The sequence below is a fragment of the Phyllostomus hastatus genome, unplaced genomic scaffold (genome assembly GCF_019186645.2).
Source record: "Phyllostomus hastatus isolate PE091 unplaced genomic scaffold, TTU_PhHast_1.1 phas_scaffold_39, whole genome shotgun sequence".
Classification (NCBI taxonomy): Eukaryota; Metazoa; Chordata; class Mammalia; order Chiroptera; family Phyllostomidae; genus Phyllostomus; species Phyllostomus hastatus.
The window spans coordinates 21,466,705-21,486,208 of record NW_025334028.1 but is presented as its reverse complement, the minus strand read 5'-3'; the positions used below and the strand labels follow the sequence as shown (position 1 = coordinate 21,486,208).

At 32.4% G+C, this 19,504-nt stretch overlaps 1 protein-coding gene across 4 annotated transcripts in view; it reads right to left on the bottom strand.

Annotated features, from left to right (window-relative positions):
- Positions 1-19,504, bottom strand: part of RAP1GDS1 (Rap1 GTPase-GDP dissociation stimulator 1) — a 148,263-nt gene that overhangs the window by 54,523 nt on the left and 74,236 nt on the right. For 3 of the 4 annotated variants that reach the window (XM_045820371.1, XM_045820373.1, XM_045820374.1), the window contains exon 5: positions 8,300-8,446. The exons of the other annotated variant lie outside the window; for it this stretch is intronic. In XM_045820371.1, the coding sequence (XP_045676327.1) occupies positions 8,300-8,446 (147 nt within the window). The remainder of the gene's footprint in view (positions 1-8,299; positions 8,447-19,504) is intronic. 4 annotated transcript variants of the gene reach the window in all.

Sequence of the window (19,504 nt, the reverse complement as noted above, 5' to 3'; positions counted from 1 at the left end):
TATCATGAATGGTATCAGGAGTATGACTTTCAAGTGAAAACTAACTGAAAGAAATTCTTAGAACCAGAAATAGTTCACATTCTCTACATAACTGTGAGTGAGTCAGTAAAATAATGCATGACTGAGACTTTTTGTATCCCTCAGTGAATCAGCAACTCCAGGGGAATGTTTATTCAGAGCTCAACAAACACAATTCACAAAAATGCAACCCAGGCCCATATACAGCAAAAAGTTACGTGTGACCGTCTTTAGACAGCACAATGCCCTATAAACATCTGAAGACATTTTAAAATTGCTTGTGACACATATCACAGACACATAGTGACCAAAGTACAGAATCACACAACTACATAATATCACGATGGCACAGGCCCTACATGATCTATGGGGAGGGAGGGGAAGAAAGGCACTGAGGGGGTGCAATACAGATGCGTGTAAAAAGAGATATAAGGCAATCAATGCATGCGCTGGTGTGAACACTTACCTACCTACATTTGAATTTCAATGGTTCCAAGTTCTTCAGGTCACACTCATGGACACTCCAAAGAATGGAGATCTGGAGAGAAGATCTCAAGTTGAAGAACCTTTTTCCCCCTGAGTTTTAAGTTTAATGTTTAAAAACAATTGTATAGATTATAGGTCCAGAAAAGTATGCCAAGAATTCCAGTAACTCAACTGATGTTAATCAATTACTAAAAAGAAAACATTTCTTAAGTTTATAACACATGTTTATCCCATCCCTAAGAAAGGACCCTTACAAAGTTATGACTATTAAACCTATTGGCAAATAAAACTTAAATGAATAAAAAAACTTAAAATAACACACACACGATTCAAAATACAGTCTCTACATTAGTAGGTACATATATAGTATATATATTATTCATAGTATAGAGCCTATTTACTACAGGCTTACATAAAAACCCTGCCTACAATTAAGTGAATTATATACAGCTGAAACAATAAAAACAAGAAAATATAAATCTTGATAAGATGTTCTAATACAAAATGGCTAAAAAACATTTGAGCATAATAAAGACTGAAGAAAATTATCCTTAATAGCAAAACTTTATTTCCAAGAAAAGATAAATTATGAGTTTAAAAGAGTTATAGCTCTATTATAACACTAAAAAGTAAACTGATATAAATACAGCTACTAAGAGGGTGATTTCATGGTTAAAAAACTTACTTATACATACACAAGTGCAGGTTCAAATAAAGACTGCCTTTTCAGTTACTTATTACTATCTTTTTGTTTACTGATAAGGAATATGAAGAGCTATTACTGTAAACTAGTGTTGAGCATATAAAAATTAAAAATATTTATGTGATTAAAATGAACTTCAATTATTTAGAAGCTCTGTTTACACAGAACATGCATTAGGTGTTTTGCACCAAAATCACCCCAGTAACTGAAGCCCCAAAGCATACATTTTAATGAGAGAGAAATTTCAAAGATAAAATAGAATCAAGATTCATTAGTATTGAGAATACTGAAAGTTTAAAAAATAATTCACTTATACATTTCTTGCTTTCTAAAAGTTAACAACAGAAAATGGAAAAGAGAATTCATAAACTTTTTTCTGGTTCTGAAAATTTCCCTCTTATAAAAGTTCTAGAGATAAAGAACAAGATTACATGAGTGAGTGTAACACAAAACAGTAGCAACAAGAAAAAACCCGAAAGCAAAAATCACAAGAGGAATAAAAAATGTTTTATTTTTCTTAAGAGGTATACCCATTTACTGTTCTCAATCTAATGACATTTAGAGTGATTATGTTTGAAGCTAGTAGGCCATTTTTATTCTAGACTCACTCCAGGTTAAATGATCTACCATAGATCAACTCTTGTTATAATGAATACTGCTACAAAGGACATTTCTACAGATATATCTATCTGATAAAAAAAAAACCCTGTACTTTCATCTCACAAAGAAATTAGTCTTTTTAGGTTAATACTAGATTTGTGTGCATTGGTTTTAGAAGAGGAACGGTGCCAGCTGTTGCTTAAGCAGTTCTTACTGGGAGAAGTACGTAAACTCAGTCTCCACTCTCACGTGGCACTGCCCAGAGAAAAGTGGTATCTACAGTAAATGTAAATGTAAACCTAAATTTTTGTATAGCAAATTAAGCTACAATCAGGTTAATTTACATTACAACATGTGTAATCTACAAATGTGTTTAGAAACATAAAAATTGTTTTAAAAAAGGATTTACTGGCTTTTTTTAAAAAGCAAATATTACCTTGGAACATTAATTAAGTTTTACACTTTAAAATTACACAGAAGTTATTTAACAACACACAAACTGTATTACTAAGACATAACTATGTAACCAAAAATTTCTGATTTCTAGCCAATACCCATTTTCCAAACAGTATTTAATTAAAAACTTTTTCATAAATAAAATATAGGCAGTTTGATATCAACAGGATTTTACTTGTAGTTAGAAAACAAGATTACTAATTTTTATACAAGTTAATTTATAATTGATACTATTCTGCCCTGACTTTCTCTCTAAATGAATATTTTAAGTGATTTAAATTAAAGATACATTGATATTTGGCCAAAATCCATGATTTGTCTCTGGCTTTAGTCAATACTCATATGCTTTGATATCATCATATTTCAACAGTGTAGTAACATCAATAATAAGAACATGGCCTGGCCTTTCAATTTTTTATGTTACTATCCATATATTAATTTTTAAATAAGCATTCCATATACAGAGAAAATCTGTGTACTTCATAGGTTGAATTCCTATCCATTGAAATGTAAATGTACACTTATGATGGCAAAAATATACAAATGTAAAAATTAAATGAGGGCAGAATAATTGAGATTAAATTATTCTCTAAAGAACTTACAACATGAAATAAAATAAATGTTAGGAACTGTTTTTAATTTTTAGTTACTTAATTCCATTTGGGCCTTTAATCTTTTAAGAAAAAGCCCAATTTGGGAATTCTCTACATCTTGTGAGGATGAATTAAAATCAAAACACCAACTGCCACCTCAAATATTCACTATGAGGAAAATCTCGAAAATAATATTCAGTAACATCTATGATTAATCATCTCTAGTTCAGACATAAAGCAAATTAAAAAAAGAAAAACATGTTAAGAGAATGAGGAGCCCCACACATATTTTGTTATTACATTTCCACCGTTAAAACTGGTATCTATTTAGTATCACAATGCTAATCGCCATCATACTCAGGAACAATGCTGAATGCACTGTCATGATCAGGAACCATTTAAAAGCTGATAATCTGAGAAAGTATTATTTCTGTAATATAATGCCAAATTTTAAGTCGTTAAAAAGAACAAATCATTTCATATTTTTGTAATAAAATTTGATTCTTTTAATGGCCAAAAATATTAGTGTATTTGCCATATGGAATTAAACCAAAATGTGCATACCTCTACTACAAACCAAGTTCTTATCCTGTCCATTAACAGCATTATTACAGTAATTGTTCAGGAGGATTCTAATGAAAAGCTAACCTTGTTTAATGTGTCAAATGAATAGGCAGAAGTAGCAGAAGGTACAGCAACTAACTTCACTGACCTTTAGTAAAACAATTTATTGAAAATGACATTTATAGCAGAATTTCATGAATGCAACCTGCTTCAGTAAATTCATTAGAAAGCTCAATTGGACAAACAATAAAAATTCAGAAACTTTTTACAAAAAAGAGTACAACAGTAAGTAAATAAAGAATTTTGCTTTATTTTTTAAAGCCTAAAAACTTTAGAGCTGCACAATCAGAATACTATACTTTAATTTGACAATCTGGGCTTTCAGGATGTGAATTTAGAAGTATATCTCCAATGCCTTATAAACAAAAAACAGTGAACTGAAAATAGTGTATTAGAAAATCAATACAATTTTTAAAAGACAATGAATTGCAAAGATAAAATTTTCAACTTTCAATTCTTTGTTTTTTTCCCTTAATGTCAGGTAAAATGTTTTTAGTATTTAGGAAATACATGAAATTATTTATCAGCTTACACCCATAGTATGTAACCTTTGGAAACAGTTCCCCAGTCATGCAAAGCAAATTATATTCTAAACATCTAACATCTAGGAAATGTTCTTTCTTACCTATAATAAAGTTATACCAAAACATAAGAATATACTCAGTGCCAAAGCACTTTTTAATTTTTAATCAAAACTATTTCTCTATATAATTATTCCTATATATACTTTTTATTCCTCCTATTTTAAGTGAAGAAAAAACAAATAAGCCTGGACTGAGTTCAGTAGGAAAATGAATTGTATGACTAGAAGTGTGAAACTGTGGCTATTGTTTGAAATGAAATTAATTACATATTAAGTGATCTTTAGAGGAGAGAAAATAATTTACAGGCCTATTTTCAACAACTGAATATAAGTATTGGACTTATTATTTAAATTCAATTGTTATGCTCCAATAACATATCCCATGAGCTGCATTTCCTAAATTGCACAGATGGCTTCCTTTCAACCACAGTTCAGTTATCATTAAGTCCACACAGCAAATAAATGTGAGACTATTCATGAGAATGTCCTGGAGGTTTCAGGAACCACACATACACACAAAGAGAAATTCAGTAACAGGGAGTTATTAAGATATTACAGAAAAATCAGTTCTATTTGTAAAAATCATGTATGATATATACATGATATAGGTCACATGAAGAAACCAGTCATTGACTGTATAGATTATGTTACTCATTTTAGAAGGAAACTAATTTTTCCTTTCTTTATGGAACGTTTATTTCCCCTAGTCTTCTCTCTTATGGCATAGTTTATATAAAATAAGTAACTAGTCATTGCTTTAATGATTGTCATTATTAATTTGCTTTAGAGTTATAACAGACTTCACCCAGTATTTTGTGTCTCAATCTAATGTAGGTATATTAAGAAAAAGATTCAATTCTCAGTTACAGAATTTTTGAAAAGGTATTTATTGATTAACAATGGTTACTTGTTAATACAATAAAAATGGCGACCACCAACATATTCCTGAACAGGGTGTTAAATTATTCTGATGCTCTGCTTTAGATCAACGATTGCCAACCAATGTGCCACATGCCATGAGAAATTTTAAAACATGCAGTACCTGACTGTTTAGTCAGGGCACTGACCTCTTTTCCCTTAGACAGGCAAATAAAAAACAGTCAACACAACAGTCATCCAGTGTGAACGAATGAAAACTAAATCTATTTTTCTGTCAGACTGGCAAAAAATGTATTTTTTGGTGTGTCACATAATATTAGTAATCAGTTTATGTGTGCCAGGAGATAAAAAAGGTTGAAAATTGCTGCTTTAGATTACTGGTTTGTTTCTATTCACTTTGCAATTAACTTTCCATAATACATCTGCAGATTTATCAAGTTTGTGAATTATCTATGGTAAATATTTAACCATAGATTCAGTACTGTTAACTATCAGCATGTTTTCAATGCCCCTTTCTGCTACTGCCATGTATATGAATATCAGCTAAATACAGTGGGCAAAAGTTTATAATGTTTCTAATTTACTTAACGAGAATAAAGTATTTCAATAACATTTTTCTTCCAAGTTTTATTTTATTAATAAAAAAATTTTAGGCAACAGTAAGTGTTCAGAAAAGTCAATCAATAAATATTTTCTGAACTCCTACTATGTGCTAAAATGGGAATATATTCATAAGCATGAATATATGAACAAAATTTTCAGTCTTCCCTGCAGTGTTTTGGCATTGGGTGACCAAAGTTAGGAAATAAAGTTATTCAAGAAATTAATGAGATAAAAATATCTACCATAGGTTTTAATTCTTTCTTTATAAAATAACTAAAACTTTAAAGTTGTAACTAGATGAAGAAAATACAGGAAGTTCAGAATTTCCTGTATTTTCAGAATTTCCTACATTTCCTCAACTTAGATGCCAGATTGTCAATATGCTTTTCTCTAACCACAGTTGTCAAAAACTCAGACTATTCTGAAGGGCCACAGTATTGAAGAGTGCTTTTTTACCATGTGAAAAACAAGTATGATTTCTCCCAAAAGGACAAATTTGAAATAATTTTTACTAAATAAAATGTTTTGTCTTATTCTATTTAAACATTTATACAACATGATTGATAAGACTTTTCTGGCTAAGCAATTATAATTTTTTTTATTCAGATACTCCACACTTACCTGTCTAAATATAAAAAGTCTTAATTGCTTCACCAACAAGGAAACAAATGAATATATTCAGCTCATAGCTTACAAGTATATAGTCTTGAGCTGGTTGAAATGTTTTAAAACTCGTGAATCTTGACTTTTATGCTATTTCACCAAAGGGTACAAAATGCCTTTACTGAGTAAGCATATTCATAATGTATGTCTTACATGTGTATAGGAAACTTGTTTTATTCCCTATTAGTGCATTTAAAAATTGGGTGTGATCCGGGTTGTCCACTATATAGACAGGAATCAATATAAACCAAGTCTCAGTTTGGTGTCAATACACTTAAAAAATTTTTTTTAAAGATTTTATTTATTTATTTTTAGAAAAAGGGGAAGGGAGGGAGAAAGAGAGAAACATCGATGTGTGGTTGCCTCTCACGTGGCCCCCACTGGGGACCTGGCCTACAACCCAGGCACGTGCCCTGACTGGGAATTGAACTGGTGACCCTTTTGTTTGCAGCCAGTGCTCAATCCACTGAGCTATACCAGCCAGGGCTCAATACACTTTTAAGGACTTAATAAACAATTTGAAAATGTTCTCAGAGAAACTATGTTGGTGGGTCTTTATGACTACTTCTGGTACTTATCTTTGCATTTAAAATATTTTATTTATGGGACTAAAGTGTAACTCTGTATAAATAAGGCTTAAGTTATTGGGTCCAAGGGTAGAGTTACTTTTTTCTGCTAGAGTAACAAGGAGGTATTCATCACCCAACTACTCTACTCAGAAAGTAATAGTAGAGGCCTGTATACTGAAATTTAATAGTAAATACACATAAAATGAACTTCGCTTATTTTGTCTTTGCTAAGAAAACATGACTCCTGCATTTCAAAAATTTCTATTGATTTTTGTTCCAGTGACTCATCTAGGTGGACAAGAGCAATACCAAATGATCTAAAGTTATCCAAGAAGACCTAGTATTTAAGTTGGAAATGCTTTAATCACCTATTTTTAAAGAAAAGATTAATAATTGACGCAGGAAGAAAGATGCTTATTAATCATGCAAAACAAAAAAGGATAAAATGTAAGTTAAACAGTGCTATGGAGAAAAAGAATCACTTCATAAACTATGATCCCTATGAAAGACAAATATAGAAGAAAGCAGAGGAAAGACGATAGTTATAAGCTTGGCATTCATTCCTTTAAAATATGAAAATAACTTCTATTTCATCTAGTAAACTTTGAAAACTGCATTCAAATCGCAGCTTTTAGAATAATGAAACAAAAACACCACTGCTCCAATAATGTTCCAAGAAAAGCTAATCAGCTTTCCAAAGTATCTACGTTATTTCTTGGGAATATTTGCTCACCAGGAAAAAACCCTACTCCCACAGAAGGGATACATTTCGTATCTGGACTGTGGGCTCTCATGTTTTTAATCATTATCTTCTCAGTGCACTTCTCTACACATTGTGAATTCCTATAACATGGGCTCAATCATAGTCCCTTTTGGATTAGAATTAGTGGTGTTTCTGAAGACCATTTGTGAAGCCTGCATGTCAGTTTTTATGTTCATTTGATTAACAGCCAAATAGGCTCTCTGAAAATTATTGACATGTTATTTATTGCTAGGTTCCAAGAATGTTGTACACAAAAAAGAAACTTGTTTTTAAGTATTTATTAAATTTCTCAAATCTGATATCTGTAATTGCTCTGAACTTTATAATGTCAGATTTTATTAAAAGATTTTTTATTTTAGCACTAAATCTAGTATTTAGATAAAATAATTTTACTTATAGACAGTATTTATGTTTTAAAGCTATTCCTGGTATTAATATAAAGTAATAAACATGAAGCTATTTTAATAGTTTATTTTTAAAATACTCATAGCAAGAAATCTTAAACCATACCATTACATTTTATTTTGTTTGTTTTGGGTATTGGTTAACATGGGCAACCCTTCAAAAACTAGTCCCATTTAACAGATTAGACCATTTTGATTTTAAAATATTGTAATTTCATGTTGACTAATTATTGATTTTATATGTTACTTATGAATTCCTTGTTCATAATTTTTCCAAATATTTTTGATTTATACTATAGTAATGATGATTTTTAATTTTCCCCCAGAGATAAAGCAAGTTTTCAATTTTGTTTACCATTCTCATTGCTATAGTTCATCAGCATGCCACAAAAGACAGTCAAGAGCTTCTCATTGGCGGGATCTGTTATACTGCACAGTGACCTTAAATGGTCAATTACAATCTGTGCACCACCTGCTTGGTCAACTGCACTTCTGCCCTCATCTGTAAAACAAAGAGTTAAATTAAAAATAAAAGAAAAAAGAAATGTACCTTACAATTTCAAATACAAAACATAACAGTGTTATTCTTCATTTAGTGAGTAAATAGAAAATACACCTAAGAAGGGCATTAAATATGGTTTTGGAAATACAAGGCAAAACAAATAAACATGGAAATGGGGGTGGGATGGGGAAAAGAGACAATCTCTTTCTAGGAGAAGAAATGATTATTTGCATTGGTTTCATATAGGGGCTCAAAGAACTTCTTTGTGTCTTAGGAGTTCGTGAATGTAACATGAAAATTTTCCCCTCCTCTTTCACAAATTACAATTCAGTGTAAAAATAAAAATTAGGAACTAATATTTTATTGGAATTTTTTCTCACCTTGGAAAATACTACATACATCTTTGTATCATTGGTTTCACAGTTAAGACATTATAAAAAAAAATTGTCTGTGGCACAGTATAATTCCAGATCACAATATATATAAGGCCTAAATATAGGACAAGGCTCTTTTTAATGGCATTTTCTACAGTCCATAAGCATATTCCTTGTTTAGTTCTTGCTAGTTTGTGTTTCACTTTTCCTTATTCTCTACAATCTAGAACACACCAACATATTTCACTTACAGCCAGAGGTCAAATGATGGTCAAACATATATTCTGTTATATAAAGCAAATGTCACTTAACTGTTGGAACACATAAATAGCTTTAGAATACTTTCTAACTCCTGAGCATAAGAATGGAAAGAGATGAAAAAAATACGTTGTTCTAAATCTGGCTTCCTTATATAAAATACAGTAGACTCTAGGAAAGTATTATCCAATAAAAATATGAGAGCCACAAATGTGAGCCATATATACAATTTAAATTTACCAGTAGCCACAATAAAAATATAAAAAGAAACAAGTGAAAAATTTTAGTAATATATTTTACTCAATCCAACATATCTAAAATACAATTATCCCAACATACAATCAACACACAAATTATTAATGAAATATTTTACATTCTCTTCTTGTAGTCAATCTTTGAATTATGAGTGTATTTTGCGCGTACATGTCAATTCAGACTAGACACATTTAATTGCTCAAAGAGCCAAATCTGGCTAGTGGCTTCTCAAACTGGACAGTGCGGCTATATAAGCGTAAATAAAGGATCAGTAAAAGAAATGGCTCACAAAGCAATTATAGCTCTAAAGTCAGAAAATAAAAGATTTTTATTTTTCTAATAAGAGAACTGAAATTAAAGTCATATCTTTATACAGTCACTGCCAAATCATATCAGACAGTAAAACAATGTATATCATTTCTTACAGTAAACACACAACTTCAATAGCAGTGCCTGATAAATACTTGCTTGATAATTTTGATTAATTTTAAGAAAATCCATACTAAGATGAAAAGAGTTTTGTCTACTTAATTCATGTCCACTTAGCTTTACTGTATGCTAATCAGCTAATAATCACAGAAAATTCTTAATTGCCAGGGTAAACAGTCAGATGTGCTAGCCAAGATAGTTGATTATATTTCACTTAGAAATTTGATTTCCAAAGTTTTATTTTCTAATAACATAAATATAAATTATCTAAATTGTTGGGCAATTTGTAATTCAATGATGTCAGAGAAAATTGAACATTAGGATTACAAATCTAAATGTTCAGACTTTCAAAAATATAAATGTATAGTATATCCCACCACTAAATTGCAAAGCTCAAATAGATTTGATTCTAATTGCTGAGTAAATATGGACTTTCAAAATATAAATTGTGAATGCTTTGGATTTAGAAATCTTAGAGGCTAATTAAGCCTTAATTTCATGTACTGGAAAACTAAGGCTTAGAAACTGTGTAGAGTCTATTTACTGTGAACATTAAAAGCTAAGCTGACTTCCTCTCAATACTCAGCTATTCAATATTTTAAAAACCACCTGAATAAATCAAATTTATTCAACAAATCTGATAATCTAATTTGATAATGCAATAAATAAGAATATAACTACAATTAGAAGGCAAATTACCTATTTGTGTTTCAGAGCCACAGTGTTTTTCTTACTTTCTTTGCTTCCTTCTTCCATGCCCTCCCTCACTCCCTGCCCTGTCAGGACTGTCTACAACATGGCTCTTCACTCACATGTTACTGAGAGTTGGTTGCTGAGAATAAACTCAAGCTCTGTATTAGAAATTACATTACTAAGAAATTAGAGAAGAAAAGCAAAGCAAAACACATAAAATAATAATAGATATTTGAGTTGAAAAAAATATTAACCACCACTACAGGATAGTTTATACTCATCCTTCCTCTCCCCTCCCCCCTTCTTTTGACCAATCAGCTGCAGAAATAAGGTTAAAGAGAATTTTATTAAAATATGTTAAAGAATCTGAAGATGCAAAGAAATATATCAATGCCATGTTCTTTTTACTCTACCAAAATCAGCAAGAGTTAGTCTTTAAAAGCATCTTACAAATTATTTAAAATACATATTAAGACATATGTCTTTGCACAAGTCCATAGAAATTGCTTTTCCATTCACTGTAGCTCTATAGATTTATCTTATTAAAATGAGTAGTATTATCGTTCACTTAAAGACAATTACCAAAAGGTTCCTTGCCCAAAAATTTCATATTCTTGAATGTAGGCTCACTTTGAACTCTTCTCATATGTAACTTCTAATTGTGAAGCATCCTAAATAGGAACCTCTAGAAATATAATTTATATCTTAATTTCCATAATTATGAGGTATCCAACCACTGCATAAACTGCAGCCCACCACTCTTTAAGCCCTGCTACATTCTTTCTGATTTCCACTACAAGTATGCTCTTTCTTTACAGTAGATAAGAGGAGGCTTTAAATCTAAAGAGATACAACACTTCCATTACTTTTCAGTAGCCAAAAGCAAGAAGTAATAAAACATTTATGCCATGGTTAGTATGTCTCACAAATTTATTATTTTTCCTTTTTTTATTTACTCTATTACAGTTGTCCCAATTTCTCTTTTTCCCTTTTGCCTCCCTTCACACAGCCCACCCCTCTCACCCACAGTCAATCCCCTCTCCTTTAACTATGTCTCACAAATTTTACTCATGGGACTGTAAAGTGCAGTATGGGAAGTGAGTAGCCACAGAACTTACACGCATGACCCATGGACATGTGCAACAGTGGGGAATTGTCTGAGTGGCTGGGGTGCTGGGTGGAGGGGAGCAAAGGGGGAAAAATCAGGACAACTACATTAGCATAATCAATTAAATATGATTTAAAAAATATTACCAAGTTGGTATTGTGATGTATTATATAGCACAGGCGGCAAACACAAGGCCCGGGGGCTGAATCTGAGCCAGGTAGAAACCTGGCAGCAGCACCAAGCTCCTTGCCCCTCGTTAAGGAGTAGTTACATTTATACAGGCCTAAAATCATATTTGGCCCTTTGGAGGCAACTGTGAGGCTGATGTGGCCCCTGGTGAAACTGAGTTTGACACCCCTGTATTATAGTATACCCTAATTTCAAAATTACTGGTATGTTTCCCCAAATAGGCTGTCCCTCCTTACGGGCAAATGTCTAATACATAGTAGGCCTCGATACTTATTGAATGAAAGAGGCCTCTGGCTAGATTTTGGTAAATTAGTGTTCACTTTGAGCATGAATGTGAACATGAATGTGTGTGTGCATGCGCTTTTTTCATGTTTTTACCACCAGAATATCGTTTAGCTTTGTTATTTTTGAACTTTATTTCAGTAAAATCATGTTGTATTTATTTTTGTGTGTCTACCCTCTTATACCCAACATGTTTGTAAAATTCACCTACTGTCATATGCTTCTTTGCTGTACAATACTCATAGTATGGACACATCACAATTATTTGTCTGTTCTTTTGCTAATTATTATTTGGATTATTCCTAGTTTTGAGTTTTATTTGCAATGTATAAACAGTATTGCTGTTTCATACAATCTGCACATCCTTTACTTTCTAGATGACAAACAGGTTTCTAGAGCCAGCACACATTTCCTCCAGCACTTGTGTGAGTTTCTGCGCTCATCCCTTCACTACCGCTTGGGCATTATTTGAACTTTAAAGTTTAGAAAATCTGATGGGTGAGGTTGAAACTATTCCAGAATATACAGGAGCAGGTCTTTGCTGACAGTCACTGCTCTATGTTCAGTAAGGCTTTTAATTTAATATCAAGAGTATGCAGCATATATATGAAAAAAAGAAACTCAGAACAGTTTAAGTTAAGGAGGGAGGGAGAGAAAGACAGAGATAAATGGATACATGCATTGATTTAGAATTTGAAAGAAAAAATGAAAAGACAGCCAAGTAGCTAGTAGAAACTGGCTATAAAACCTACGTAGTACTGTGACTGGAGCAAATTCTGGGACTTTTTAATATTCATGCTTACAGAAAAGCCTTATGATAACCTCAGCAAATATGTTTTTATCATTTCTATCATCCTGAGCTTTCCCCAAAGAGAAGTTAAAAGGCTTCCATCTTCAAAAAGACTGAGGAGGATAGCTGGGGAGGCAGCATGGTGCTGGATGTAAAAGCAGCCCCTAATGTGCCATAGGAAATTTTACCTAATTTTTTTCAAAATACTAATTTATTTTTACAATTTAAAAGTCTCTAACTTTCATACTACTTTCCACTTTTGTGGTTTAAGCCTTTTAAACCTTTTGTGGTTTAAATGCTTTTGTGGTTTAAACCTATAAACCTTTTTCATATTTCTTCTCAGAAATTATCAGTTTAAAAAAATCTATTTAAAAATATGCCTACATACATATTTGATAATTAATTTCCCTCCCACCCTCTAATTACTTATATAGTAACAGGATCTTGGTTCCCTGTTTATCCATTTGATTAAACTACTTATTTCCCACTAGAAGTAATAATCCTTTGTGATGTCAGGAATGGTTACTGTGGTGATAATTATGATGCAGCACATCAGAAAATTATGACTTCATGAGAGAAATAAACAGTAGGAGCTGATCATACAAACAAGCTTTCTTCTAAATTTTGTTAAAAACTAATATTCAAAAACACCAGGTATTATTGAATAAATTATCTTTCATGTTTTCAAAGGTTTAGCAAATCAAAAGAGCTCACCTTTAGCATTATAAGGTGTCATGGGTTGTGCACTGCCTCTCCCTATTTTCTATAAAAGCATCCTGCATGTAATGCTCTCAGTGTTAATTAATGGTGTTGGCTGTGCATAGGCTGCACACATACACACGCGCTGCAGCAAGAGCTAGAGTGTTTGGCATAATAAAGATTGCTTTTTAAGGTTACTGGTGGCTAAGGCACTTAGAAGACAGACACAAATGACTTTTACAGTATATGTACTTTAGAGATAATACTCTGATAAGTGAAATAAGGTAACTTATACTAAACTACATTTCTGTTTCCTTACACTTCAACTTAGGTTTTGTTTAAAGAAACTTTGATTAAATACCACCATTCTGAATTAAAACTTGGGAAACCTGAATTCTGATTCAATCTTCTCTCATTAAACACTAAAAATGGCATATTAAAATATCTTTGCCATTCAGTTCAGCAAAGACAATAGTGCATTCTTAGTATCAACTGAGATTTAATTTCTGAAGATTCATCTCTGAAAAGTTCTGTGGTATCTTTTCCCAAAAAATGTTAGTCATAGGGTATCCATATTAAGAGCAATCTACACAATAAGCTGTCCAAAATGCAACAGAAAGAAGTCAACAGACAAAATCTATTTCACGTATTACTGGGAAGGTTTTGGAGAGGCAAAGAGCAATAACACAGTTTTCATATCCATATCAAAATTCACAGACTCACACACTCATTCATTGAAATCCATTCTGAAAGTAAGAAATGTCTAAAACCCCTAGAGATGTGCTTTAAAGAACAATATTTAGAAGCTCTATAAAGAATGAACAAATTACACAATCTTTTGACCTTGTAAAATTATAGGACTTATAAGCATGAACAAGTCCTAAAGTTGTGCTGAACAATCTTTTCACAGGTCCCTGGTCACACTGCCCATGATGATCCATCCAAATATTCTCAACTTATTCTATAAGTTCTACCTAACCTCTGCATTGTTTGTTTTAATATTTTATTTATTTATTTTTAAAGAGAGGGTAAGGAGGGAGAAAAAGAAGAAGAAAAACAACATGTGCAAGTAGCAAATGTGTCATCAGATGCCTCTCGCCTCTCACATGCCCCCAACTCGGGCCTGGCCAGCAACCCAGGCATGTGTTCTGACCAGGAATCAAACTGACACTCAGTCCACTGAGCCACACCAGCCAATCAACCTCTGCATTCTTTGTTTTTTTTAGATTTTATTTATTTATTTTCAGAGAGGGAAGGGAGGGAGAAAGAGAGAGAGAGAGAAACATCAATGTGCGGTTGCTGGGGGTCATGGCCTGCAACCCAGGCATGTACCCTGACTGGGAATTGAACCTGCGACACTTTGGTTCGCAGCCCACACTCAATCCACTGAGCTATGCCAGCCAGGGCAACCTCTGCATTCTTAACAGTAACTATGATTCCTGCTTCAGAGAGAAAGAGAAGACATTTACAGAAGATAAAATCTTCCTCACTTTTTCACCCTCTCCACTATTAAATGTAGGATTATATATACCTTTTTCTAATCACTTTCAGTATCTCATATTGTAATTTAAGTTCAGTTATAGCTAATTAAGGGTAAAGAAAAGAAAGAGAATATTTGTTTCAACAGAAGGTAAGGCTTTTCTCTTCAAGTAAAGAAAGCTGTAAATATGCCATAAACTAAGGTCTCTAAAAACCTGAAATGGAAAGAACATTTAATGATGAAATCCTAAGACTAGTCTTGGTTGTTGGAATGGGAATTAGAATTTGTTACCTAAAATTTGAAATGTTAACTTCAGAAACTCACTAAGGTATAAGTTTGCAATACTATAAAAATTGTAATATTATTGAAGTAATGACACAAAATAACTATAAAGTCTCAAAGTTTGGGGTTTTGTTAAGTTTGACCATAAGAAAGACTCTTAACCTCTGCTAATGTCAGTTTCCTGATCTAGAAAAGGGAAGAGAAGCAGACAACTGCTGAATGTCCTTTAAGATCTGACACTCTTATTCATTTGTTTCTACTGTGTCCTTATACACACAGAAAGTAATATGCTGTGTGTGGATTTTTTTAACACATTATAATAAACCCTTGACTTTTTTCTGTTTTAGCTTTCCAATCATTAATCATTACAAACCAGGCACTTATTTTTATTTTTCCCAACTATTATTACAGACTATAAAGACTAATGGCAAATAAGTCAGAAATTCTTTTTTTTTAATGTTAATATTAAATATTTTATTTATTTATTTTTATAGAGAGGGGAGGGGGGGAGGAAGAGAGGGAGAGAAACATCGACTGGTTGATTCTTATAAGCTCCCAATCAGGGTTATGGCCTGCGACCCAGACATGTGCCCTGACTGGGAATCAAACTGGTGACCTTTCAGATCATAGGCCCACGCTCCATCCACTGAACCACACCAGCTAGGGCCAGAAATTCTTTTTATAAGCTAAGCTGTGAAGCTGAGTTGTACTTTCCTGTTGAGTTTTGAAAAATTATACTATCTAGAAGTAATGATTATTGATGTGTTCTTTCTCTGTGAAGAGAAATGTATTTTAGAATAGGTGTTTAAAGTCAAAACAATTCTAACTTAAGTCCTTACTAGTATTAGTTTGTAAAGAGTGACAGTATTACAAAGGTGCCATGATAAAATGTATTTTAATCAAGCTTCTATGGTTTTTCCTTTAGACTCTGCCACTTTTAACCTCTGAGAACATGACGTATTCTGGGCAAGAAGTTCCAAACATAAACTAGGCCTATTTTAAATGTAGGGTCACAAGTGCTACTCTGACTCTTTTTAGTCCATCAAACTATAACTGAGACTAGAATCCTGGATTTTAAACTTCAAAGAGCTTATCAGTTTTAGTGTATGTTCACCACATGTGTTAGAATTTCAGATGTCTTAGAAAAATAAATAAAAAATATTACTGAAAATCCCCAAACTATCCCATAGCTGAAAAAATCACCAAATTACTTAATTTTACCAGAATTCTATGTAATGCTCCAAATAAGCAGCAAATGGGGTTGAGTTTGCAAATGTTCTCATTAAAATGTGATTTTTAAAAACGTTCACTGCTATACTTGAACTTACATGAATTAGAAAATACCAAAATTCTTCCTAAGAAGTTAAAATGCAAATTCATGATGCAGATTTATTTATGTATGGATTCTTAGCCTGTCTTTCAAAGTCAGTATTTAAATATCTTAATCTATTTGAAATATTATGCTTTTGAGACATTGACATTATTCCTGTTTATTACAGGTCAAATTTTGTCCCCTCTTCCCCCCAAATCTTTGTTAAAGTTCTAACCCTTACTACCTCAGAATGTGATCTTATTTGGAAATAAGGTCATTGTAGATGTGATCATAGTCATGTGCCACATAATTATGTTTCTGTCACAACCACATATATGACAATGGTCCCAGAAGATTATAATGGAGCTGAGCAATTCCTACCACCTAGTGATGTTGTAACATCACAGTGCATGGCACTTGTCAACAGCAGTCTACTGCCAGGAAAGGAGCAAGAGTATGGAGAGAATCCATGTGTGCTACAGGTATGCATGGATGGCTAAAGGCTAAAGAGAAAGCAGGAACACTAAAAAAGAAGTCCACCAGCACTTCTTATTGTAAGCACAAGACAAGAACAGCCCAATACTAACAGATTAGGAAGACTACTGTATTGAAATAAAGTTAATAACAGCTAATGTAAACCCAACTCAACTTCTGACTAGGCTGACTGGACCTCCACCTCATACTACAGTATCTCCTGTTTTTGTCCACACGATGTTCAGCATTCAATAGAAAAAACTATGAGGTGCATTTTAAAAAGAGATAAAAAAATAACCCACTGTCAAAAGATAAACCATTCATCAGAATGATACTCATAAGCGACTCACATGTAAAAACTATCAGACTGGGACTTTAAAATGATAATAACATTAAATGATCCAAGTAAAAGGTGAATAATATCCATGAATAGATATTGGGAATTATGCAGAGTAATAAAAGCTATAAATAATTAAGTGGAAATGCTAGAAATAAAAACACAATGCCAAAGAAGAAAAATTATTTCAAGATGTTGAATAGTAAACTCAACAAAACCAAGTAAAGTCTCAGTGATCTTGTAGATCAATAAAAGTTATGAAAACTGAATGAAAAAATACAAAAGATTGAGGGGAAACCCCAAAGCCCTTAAGAGCTGAGAGAAAACAGTAAATGGTCTAACATAAGTGTAATTAGAATCACAGAAAAAAATGAAATAAAGAACAGGGCAAAAGAAGTATTTTAAAATAATGGCTGAGAATTTTCCAAAAATAATGATATACTTATTAATTGACTTGTTATTTCCAAAAATAATGACAGATCTATTATTTTAATAATAAATCTATATTTAGAGAACCCTAGCTAAAACAAAAAACAGAAATACACAGCAAATAGTTAAGCTGCTAAAAAAATATATAAGAAAAAGAGAATCTCTTGAAGACAACCAGAGGAAAAAAAGAGAAATATTTATATTTGGAATAGCAAAAATAAGAATACAGCAGACTTCTTATCCAAAACCATGCAAGCTGGTAGACAATGGAAGACTATCTTTGATGTACCAAAAAGGGGGTGGGGGGAGGGACCAGTGAAAATATCTTTTAATAGTTAAGGTGAAGTAAAGAAATTTTCAAACAAATAAAAGCTGAGAGAATTCACTAACAGTAAATTTGTTACACAAAAAAATGTTTTAAAAAAGTCTTTCAGGTAGCATGTGTACAACACTAGACAAAAATGTTGATCTACCCAAAGAAATAAGACAACAATAATAAAAATGAAAGTAAATATTAAAAAGGTTTTTTTACATATTTTTAAAGATAACTGATGGCATAAAGTGAAAATAGCAGTATATTGCAGGATTTTTAAAGTATGTAAAAACAAAATATATTACAATACAAAAGTACCTTATTTCACTGTACTTTGCATTTTTGCACTGTGCAGACATTGCATTTTCTCTCTTTTTTATTAACAGTTTGAAGGTCTGTGCCAACTCTGTGTTAATCAAGTCTTTTGGTACCATTTTTCAAATAGCATTTACTTCATGTCTCTGTCACATTTTGATAATTCCTGAAAATTTTCCACTTTTTACTTATTACTCTATTTCTTATAGTGATCTGTGATCAGTGACCTTTGAGGTTACTACTGTAATGTGTGTGTGTGGTGAACTTATTTGATAAATGTTGTGTATGTTCTATCTGCAAGGCAATAATTCAGATAAATGAGTGAAATAAAACCTACCCAATTTATTCAAAAGGCAGAAAAAGATGGGCAGAGAAACAAAGAATAATGTGGACAATCAGAAAATAACTAGTAAGATAGATTTCAAGCCAACCACATAAAAGTCACATTAAATAATATGGCCTAAACCTCCCACTTAAAAGGTAGATATGGTCAGACTGGATAAATCAGCAAGATCAAACCATGCTATCTATAGGTAACCACTTTAAATATAAGGACATTCAAGTTAAACATTTTTAAATGGCCCTGGCTGGCATAGCTCAGTGGATTGAGTGCAGGCTGAGAACCAAAGCATTGCAGGTTCCATTCCCAGTCAGGGCACATGCCTGGGTTACAGGCCACAGCCCCCAGTAGGGGGGCGCTCAAGAGGCAACCACACATTGATGTTTCTTTCTCTCTCTCTCTCTCTCTCTCTCTCTCTCTCTCTCTCTCTCTCTCTCTCTCTCTCCCCCCTCCCCTCCCCTCTCTAAAAATACAATAAATAAAATCTTAAAATTTTTTTTAATGGTAAAGGATATACCATATAAACATTAATCAAAGGAAAACTTGTGTGTCTATATTATCTAACACAGAAGGTGACAGAAAAAGCAATATTATCTGGGATAAAAAGGGATATTACATGATGTTAGAAAGATAAAACATTCCTAAATGTGTTAAGCAGCCATCGACAGACCATGAAAATTTATGTAATAAACAGGGATA